General features: G+C 34.0%; 1 protein-coding gene across 6 annotated transcripts; it reads right to left on the bottom strand.

The window, feature by feature from the left end:
- Positions 1 to 1,921: 1,921 nt before the first annotated feature.
- On the bottom strand, positions 1,922 to 9,400 carry LOC127863377 (beta-1,3-galactosyltransferase 1-like). Of its 6 annotated transcripts, none has more exons than XM_052402875.1 (2): positions 9,254 to 9,400; positions 1,922 to 4,042 (listed from the first exon to the last, which is right to left on the bottom strand). In XM_052402875.1, the coding sequence occupies exon 2, from the start codon at positions 3,938 to 3,940 to the stop codon at positions 2,561 to 2,563; it is 1,380 nt and encodes a 459-aa protein (XP_052258835.1). In that variant the 5' UTR covers positions 3,941 to 4,042; positions 9,254 to 9,400; the 3' UTR covers positions 1,922 to 2,560. The 6 variants fall into 6 exon arrangements, with proteins under 6 accessions (XP_052258835.1, XP_052258837.1, XP_052258841.1 ...); XM_052402877.1 differs by lacking the exon at positions 9,254 to 9,400 and adding an exon at positions 8,319 to 8,495; XM_052402881.1 differs by lacking the exon at positions 9,254 to 9,400 and adding an exon at positions 7,114 to 7,133.
- Between the last annotated feature and the right edge of the window lie 205 nt (positions 9,401 to 9,605).

Here is a 9,605-nt window from a genome sequence, read left to right on the forward strand (position 1 = left end):
GTGTAGACACAATCTTAACGAAGTTATTTAACAAACAAATCCCTTCCGAAGTAATGTAGTTATTTTCATTTGATATACCTATAGTTAACATTTTCGCATTTTCCAAACAAATATGAATATCTCTGTCAACAAACTGCGATCAAGCTCGCTAAGCAGTAAAAAAGTCCGAGAATTGTGATGTTCAAGTCATTCATCTACCTTAAGGTCACCGTTTTAGTCGTGTTAGCTTGTTTTAACAATATCTTCGCATTTTTCAAATTAAACGAGACATATACACAGAGGAGGTAATCACTTGATACTCAAGATGGCGACGTCCATGCTGAGACAACCTGTATATTAAACCTGTATATTTCGCCTTGTTATACCTTTTATAACTTAAGTTGAATTTTTAAATGACGCCCAGTTTAAAGCCATATCAGTATGAAAGTGATTAGCGTTAAATTCGTAATTAAATTCGCTTTATATTTCGACTTTATTTGCTGCGAATTTGCGTAGTGGAGCGGTAATTAGGTCATCCCGCTAAGAAATTTCGAAGCGAATAAAGACAAAATACATAGCGAATATTAATACGAAATACACGCAAGTGACTTTCTTGCTGGTATGGCTGGAAAGTTAGCGACATTAAAATAGTAAGGAAAGGTATATTTATCACGTGATTACCGCCTCTGATACAGACTGTGGTAATAAAAGTGCATTCAGGGATTGATTAAGGCTCCTTCTAAAGCCATTCGTGAAAGCCTTTTTTTTTTCTATATTCATTCGCGAAAAAAAATCAATCATAAACCGTAATATATAATTGTGTTTACGTATTTATAATAAACAATATATTTGTGCTCAAATATTTCATTTCAAACACCATTCACTAAGAGTCTTAAGTGCATTTGTTCATTAGTCACTAGGCTTATTAACGTTTCGTTACGTTTCGTTTTGAAATAGAAAAATGAATTCTTTATCATTATGTATATCGTTATTGGAATTTATGAAAACACACATATTATAACGTATTATTTGCATAACTTGTACATTTTTATATATAACGTGTTTGAATTGTTTAATTACACTAGTTGGCAAATTTTGTTAAATTGCCTTTTATGAAAATATTATATTGTAATAATATGAAAATGTAAGACAATTGAATGCCCGTTGACACTCTCAACCTGTTTAAGTAATAATCAATATATCTGTATTTTTTATATAAAAGTTGGCTCAAAATCATCTATCAAAAACAAGCAACAAAACATCTTGCGACCCTATGAAAACGAGTTTGTGGTTGATCACGAATAGTAATTGATGGATAAAACAAGCTGCAGAAACCTGCCTCTAATGATTAACTGCTAGTTTGTAAAAATAATGAAGGAGCGATTGTCCGGGCTGTAAAAATCATGTCACAACAACGTAGGAGCGAACGTTCGCCTTGTTCAAATTAGCGTAGGAGCGATTGTCCGTGGGATCGATTGTCCGGATACTAATTTCAGAGAAGTGCCAAGCTGTTCATTATTATGAAACCAATAAATTGAATTAAAAATTACAATCCATGCACAAAACCCTTCTCAATTTACATTTTTATCTGAATATTTCAATATAACATACTGAAAGGTGTTAGTAAATGACATAAATATTATTACTCATACTATTTCAATTCCATTTTAATATGCTTTTAATAATCTGTGTTATAGGCAGACATTTATTTGATTTAATTTTCAGTATAACAAATTTACATCATTATTTTTTTACCAACACTTTGATTCGCTCATATTTTCTTAAGTTATGGAAATATTATTGAAACAAGCCCACATCCTATTTGTGATACTTTCAATGTTTTTGGTTAGGTAGCTGTAGCCTTATTTATTTATCAAATGGAATGTATTTGTCCTTTTTTATAGCTGTTCCAATGATTAACATATTGTCCTTAATAATAATAAAAGGGTAATTGTAATTTATTGTTTGTTACTAAGCCATTAATACATACATGCGTATAACATATTATTCATCAATTTCTTACGAGTAACATCATCCTTGGCAAAACTGAAAAGTACCTTGTTTCCCTTTTCCGCACGTTCTTTGCACCCGAAAGCAACGCAGTGAACCATGTCGAATAACGATTGTCATGCAAAAAAAACTCAGAAATAACACACGTTTTTACTAAAACTTGTATAAAAAGAACTGTAATAACATAACACATATTGAGTGTCAAAATTGACGTAAAGCGCGAAGTGTATGGACCTTTAAAAATTATAAATTATCATAGACACAAAATACACACGTATTAGCGGATAAGTCGGGTAAGCAATCGTAAAGGCAACTCAAATGAATCAATAACAGAGCTCTTTTGACCTACTTTGCAAGGCACTAGAAATGTAACGAAATGTATCTCAATCAATCACAACCTATATTAATTTATGTGAAACGATTCCTGCTCAGGTAAACTGAAACAGTCAGAATAGATATTGCCTAGCTTTAAGTTATAAATCATCACTCGCATCAAAACACATAGATATAAGCGAACAAGTCTCGACAACAAGGTAAAAGTATTAATATTGTTTATCTGATATTGGAACAATTACCGCTGTACTGCAACTTTACTGCAAGGCTTGGTCCATATCACAGTCAAAACCGAAGGCGTCACTTGATGAACTGTTAACACGTGATCCATTTTGTAATCACAGTGATAAGTTTTGTGCCTCTCGGCGCGGAAACCTTCATTGCTCTTTAAAGAAAATCCGAGTTTCCTCGCGCACAAACCAACATAGACGTCTTCCAGATGGAAGAAAGGCACGTGTGGAGAAACATGGTAAATATCCGACACGACATTTATGCTGGTCACGTATCCAGTGCCTGAACAAAAGTCTGGGTAAAACTTGTCGGGATAAGAAATTAAAGACGCGTACCATTTAGAAGTTTTATCCCTTATGGGTGGTTCATTTTGACTACATGAGCCGGTCAGTCCTGTTTGTAAATACTTTGTCATGTCTGATCCCGACAACAACTTCATTAAAGAGGGTACATTAACCCACACGTCATCATCTGTTTTCATAACAAACTTTGCATTGGGGCATTTTGTAGAGGCCCATTTAAAGCCCATTATTGTTTTGTAAGTAAGATTATGGTAACTGTCGATAAACGTCTCCTGAACAATATCGTGATATATTTCATTTTCCCTCATCACAAATTCCTGTAATCTATAGTTTGCTGTTTGTCCTAAAAGAAAAACGTGCCTAACATTTGCAGTATTGTTTTTCGTGTATGACAACCATGTGCGCCGTAATGTCTGCCGTATAAAGGCATTCTTGTGAATAGTAGTAACACATATAAGTAGATCAATTTTTCCGCGATTTTCTGCCGTGTCACAGATATGTTCGTTTTGAATAACATAGTCAAAATAATGGTTAAAGCAATTATCACATTCATTCTTGCGCACATTTGTATTAATAGGCAGTCCGTCCTTGGCGATAGAATGCTTGTTTATCTTAAGCGATTCAATGCGCAACAACTCCGTTGATTTTGTTTTGGCTCGTTTTGAATTTAAATCAACGGTGAAAAGTTTTATGTGCGCGGTAACGTTTAATTGTATAGGCTCTAACTTGCCGGGGGCCATTGAGGTTTGGGGTACAGACACTTCGAGTTTATCACGGGCATTCTGTTTCTCATCGAAACCAGTGGCACTGTACGAGATAGGGGATGGTTCAAATGATCCACTTGTTTGAAAAACCGTCGAGTTTGTAACGTACTCATCGAGCCAATGGTTCACATCTAGCCCACGGTTAAGTACATCAGTAACGACTGACTTTATTTTAGAGACGGTTTTAACGGTCGAAAGACGAATGGATGAGTAAAACAATGTCACCAAAACTAGGATAACAGCTGTTATGAAACTTTTCAACATTGTACGGAACTTCAGTCTGCCTTTACAAGTCCTCGAAGAGAAATCTTTTCCTTGCATATTGGCGTTGGATGTAAATAGTTAATGGCGTTTACAGTTGAAAATATTGGTATCAATAAAACTCTTTTCTTTCAAACCGGAGACAGTTACGACACATTTGATCTGAAACAAAAACGTGATTGATTACTAGTGAGCATAACTTGATCCCGATTTCTCATATTCTTGAACACAACATAACCTTATAACATATATTTGCCGTCGCTTTTATCTTAACTTCATGATTATTTTTTTAGCAAGTGTGTTTTTACTTGTTACAGCATGAATGCTTTGAGAAACTGATAATTGTCAAAACTACAACCGGTACTTTGCTTTACATTCATTGAGTGATTTAACGGAGAGTAATTACAATTTGGAAAAAAATAAATATAAATCAAATGATAACAAGAGGAACCTTGAACGCTAATCTAAGAAATTGTAGCTCAGTAGTACGTATAATACTCGAGACACCCGTTTGGGATCTACTTCAGACTACGGAGGGCATAACTTAAACAAAATAAGTAGGGGACTACTATAAATAATTTTACCTACCGATTTATTTCACTGGGTTTGTTTGTTCAGAAAAGCGTCTTACTTATTTTAAAATAATTACTGAACACGTCTATAAAAACCAGGTTTCTTCTGAAAGTTGACAAGTGTAAACATCAGGGGCACTTTAGGAAAAAAGTATATGTAGAGGACCACACTATTGTGTGCAGTTCTATCTTCTTATTTTTTCGTTTAAAAGTGACCCTTGGGACTAAACAAGTGTTGAACAAACTTGATTTAGGTCTGCTGTCTTATGTAACACACTAAATATCGAAGATCTGGGCCTTGTTGTTACAGAGTATTTAAGCTATTTTACTGTATGTCTATTCTAAAACAGTTACACCCTTATGCATGGTGAGCTATGGTCCCAGGAAAAAAAATGAAAAAAACTTTGCAGATGGCTTCAGATGAGATACATGTCAAATATAAACGCCGAGCCTATGGACCATAAGGAAACAGAAAATATGAGGTTATGTCAAAGTAAAACTGGAGACGCCCAGGTTGAGGTCAAATGACCACAGGGACATGATTTAAAACAAACTTCGTTGAGGACTTCTTCATTATGCTACATACCTGCGCACAGGAAAACGATTTTTCCCAATGAGAGATGATTGTAAATCTGGTGAACCCAGAGCGCGGCCTTTTTTACCCAATAGGGGGCGTAATTAAATGTTTTTTATAGAGGACCTCTGGACTATGCTTTATACTAAATATGAAAAAGACAGGCATTGTCTTTTTACACAAGAAGATCAAGAAAGATTTTTCCCTTCATAATTCGGTGTTAAATTTACGAACCCCATATCATGGCCACTTTTGTGTCCAGGGAAGTTATTTGAACAAACTGTAAAGGATCACAATACGATGTCATCAAATATTAATTCCCTCGACATTGCGCGTTGAAATGAGAAGATAGTTTTAGTTTCCATTAAGAAAACGTTTTTCATTGCACCTTAACCAAATAAGTCAAAAGACCGGAACGATTTGAACAATTGTTCTAGAGAACCACCCAACATTCCCGAGAAATTGCGTCAGATTTATACATCGGACATATCGCTTCAAGAAAAAGTAGACTGACACACGGTCAGACCACGAGCTTAAAATAAACACTTTCTGCTATGTGAGCTGAAACGGCAGATACAACAAGACTATTTCGAATATTAAAAAAATAAACAGCAGATTTATATATAACAAAGAAAATTCATTATACACGAGAAGCCCGACTCAGATATTCCAATATCCACACGAAGCGTGTTGTTGCAGAATTCACTATCATAAGCGAATATCTTAATTATCCAAATTATATTCAATGTTCACCACATTAACGCAGACAACCTTATTGTTAATTGTCAACTGTTTCTCTGGGAAGGACATGTGTCTTATTGCCCACATACTTAACGTATAGCGCGCGCGCTTTCGTTGCACATCAGTTAATATAGAGAATTGACATAAACACTGAAAGCGTTGCTGTTACGTAATCCCATTGTTCTTGATGTACGTTAAATGTAATAGTGTGCATGTTTCATAATATTATCGTGTTGTTGAAAAATTGACAACATGTGCAGAGCGGAAATTATTATTATTATTATTATTATTAAATATCAATAGTAGTAACAGTAGTAGTATTGGCAGTAGTTGTAGTAGTAGTAGTAGTAGTAGTAGTAGTAGTAGTAGTAGTAGTAGTAGTAGTAGTAGCTGTAGTAGTAGTAGTTGTAGCAGTAGTAGTAGTAGTAGAATTAATTGTTGTTGTTGTTGTTGTAGTAGTAGTAGTAGTAGTAGTAGTAGTAGTAGTAGTAGTAGTAGTAGTAGTAGTAGAAGTAGTAGTAGTAGTAGAAGTAGTAGTAGTAGTAGTAGTAGTAGTAGTAGTAGTAGTAGTAGTAGTAGTAGTAGTAGTAGTCGTAGTAGTAGTAGTAGTAGTAGTAGTAGTTGTTGTAGTAGTAGTAGTAGTAGTAGTAGTAGTAGTAGTAGTAGTAGTAGTAGTAGTAGTAGTAGTAGTAGTAGTAGTAGTAGTAGTGGTAGTAGTGGTAGTAGTAGAAGTAGTAGTAGTAGTAGTGGTAGTAGTGTAAGCAGTAGTAGCAGTAGTGGAAGTGGTGGTAGTAGTGGTGGTTGTGGTAGTAGAAGTGGTAGTGGTAGTGGTAGTAGTAGTAGTTACTACTAGTTGTTGTTGTTGTTGTTGTAGTAGTGGTAGTTGTAGTAGTAGTAGTAGTAGTAGTAGTAGTAGTAGTAGTAGTAGTAGTAGTAGTAGTAGTAGTAGTAGTAGTAGTAGTAGTAGTAGGTACGCTTCAGTCTTCTAAGTGGTACGTAACGGCATTGGTACGCTAAAGCCGACTTTCCGTTGTATTAGTATGGCGTTGTTGTTAATTGTTGTTGACATTTACCCTCGGATAACCTTTTACTGCATGTTCAACTTATTCCGACGTAAAAAATGATCTTTATCACTTATTCAATTTTGCACTGTACACTGTCTTCTTTTGAGACTTCTTTTTTAGCTGTTTCAAGCAATTAATTAACCACTATAAAAACGAAACCTTTTACGCGCAGCCAATCACCCAAAAATCTTCTGAGCCTTTCAATATACGAAGATTAACAATCCTTTTAATTTCAGTTAAAAATACCCAACGCTTTATATGTATGTTACATGTTTGGCTTACTTTATCTTTATATTGCAGATTTTGCATTCATTTGTATTGGTAATCTACAGGAAAGACCAAAGGGTTATCAATTGGCAAACACTATCAATTAAAATCGATACATTTTATTATTTTGCGATGAACATAAATACTACACTCGGTTTTACATTTCACGTTTTTTAGCGCTTATCTCCCATAAAACAGTCGTGGTTGCCCCTTTCTATAACAAAGTCATATCAATATAATCACAATTTAGCAAATGGTTGACTACAACAAACATGAATGCTAAAATATAGATATCTGATGAGAGCAAGTACTTACATTGCCTATATGTATTACAGTTGGTCGAGTTTAAAGTATTGATCTTTTTTATATATTTTTTTATTATCACATATGTGTTGCTTATTATTGTAACTAAAAACTAAACCTGATTCCGACTCCTTTTAATTGCGGTTTTAAACAAACCACAAACTCTCGTATTCGTTACCATTAAAATATGTTCGGTTGTTGTTCTTGTAAGTGAAATACTTAAGTAATCAGACATGTGATGAAAACGATAATATTGTTAAACTGTTGTCATTGCCATATTGCCTTGTTCTTGATGTAACAACATATATTGCATGGTACTCTTTACTCTCTGAAAGAGATGAAATCTGTGTTAAAGAAACTAGAAAAAGATGTTGTAGAATTAAATTGATATTTCAATAGCTTAAATTTAATTGTAAACATATCACACCATAATCTTACACGGTGGCTTCACACAATAATAACAACACCATCTGAAAAGCACAAGCACACTTTCAATATAGTTCCGTAGGATGTAAATTTTGTTCTGTTATTGATTCACTTCCATATTGGACTATTATATGAACACTGATACATACGGAATATTACGCTAGTCAATTGTTCCAAGAGTTTGTATCACTCGAGTGGCTTGTGTGATGACGTATCACACGAGAGGCGGAGCCTCGAGTGTCATGCGAAATAGCACAAGCCACGAGAGTGATACAAACTCTTGGAACAATTGACTAGCGTAATATTCCTTTTATTATATACAACAACTAACGAAAACAGTTAACAAATGTATTTTTTTACTTTAACAAAACCAACAAAACAATGACTAAAACGGTACGCCATAGTTTATTTAAGACGCGTATGAATACAGTTTATGTAAATTAACGTGTAAACATTCGAACCGGGAAAACACAGGTTTCCGACACGCTTACCTTAATGCCATCGTTAATCCAATTTTTATAACAATTAAGTTGACAACTTTAATCCGATGTTTATAACACAAATGTTTAAACGAAATGCACTTCAACTTCTATCTTCCATGTCTTTATCGAAACTTAGTTTAAACCACACTATTTTATTGTATTCCTATCGAAATATACATTTATGCATGATAATTTTTACACCCATTATTGCTGCTTCTTCCTGTATTTGCGCGATGATTATCTGAGATATTAACTCTATGATTCTACATTCTCAAATCTTTTCTATAAAGAAGGAATGTAGTTGACAATTGTTAATAGTTTTATTTGATCGTTCGTCAAAAAGTTGTAATTCTGTTACTCTTGTATCTTCAATGCAATTGAGTCATTAAATAGTAATTAAATTGAATTCGTTTTAATTCCCTTTTATTATTGTTTAATTTGAGTTACAATGCTATGACGTTAAATTTTTTTACACTTAAATGTATTATGAATATTGCTGGGCCAAGTGTGAGGTTGAGCGCTCTATAACCAAGTTTAAAACCCCAATGCTTTGCATTGACCGTTCCAAGGCGGTGACCCCAGCTTTATTCATATTTTGTGTTTATGTTGGTTTGTATTGTGCTGTATTGTGCTGTTTTGTACTGTTTGGGCAATCGGTCACTTGCCTTAAATAAAGGACCAACTAATTGTTTTTAATGAAAATTCAATACTGCTCCAGCAGCTGGAGTTTCACTTCTTTATATGATAAACACACACTCCAAAATACGACTTTAATACATAGTTTACTGTTAAAAAACACCACGTCCGACATGTCCTTACAGAGTATAGATAAAACTATTGTGTTTTGTCACAGAAATGACGTCACACGATGTATCATGGTGAAGGGTATTACCGGTGTATTAACATTTAGAACAGTATTATTATTCAAAATAACTTGTAAATACCTGCATATGCGTGTCAATCCGGTAGGTGGATGTCTTTTCTACATTTTTCAGTTAAAATTTCACAGAATTTACTCAGCATACAGTATAATTGTCGTGTTTTTTCAAGCCACTATAAGCAGACCTAGATTTTACAGGAAGTGGGTATTACCGGTGCACTGTGTATTTCACCTCCACAAAATAGTAATAAACAAGTACTGGTCAAAACTTCTATTAATTTATGTCACACATTCATTTTCACTCCTGATATAAATTGTCAAAATAAGGTATGCTCATCTTAGATGCAGAATTTGAAAGTCTTATAAGAAGTATGTCATTTTTTATCAAATATCAAAGATTTAAACATTAAATGAAA

This window comes from Dreissena polymorpha, unplaced genomic scaffold, assembly GCF_020536995.1.
Source record: "Dreissena polymorpha isolate Duluth1 unplaced genomic scaffold, UMN_Dpol_1.0 chrUn006, whole genome shotgun sequence".
Taxonomy (NCBI): Eukaryota; Metazoa; Mollusca; class Bivalvia; order Myida; family Dreissenidae; genus Dreissena; species Dreissena polymorpha.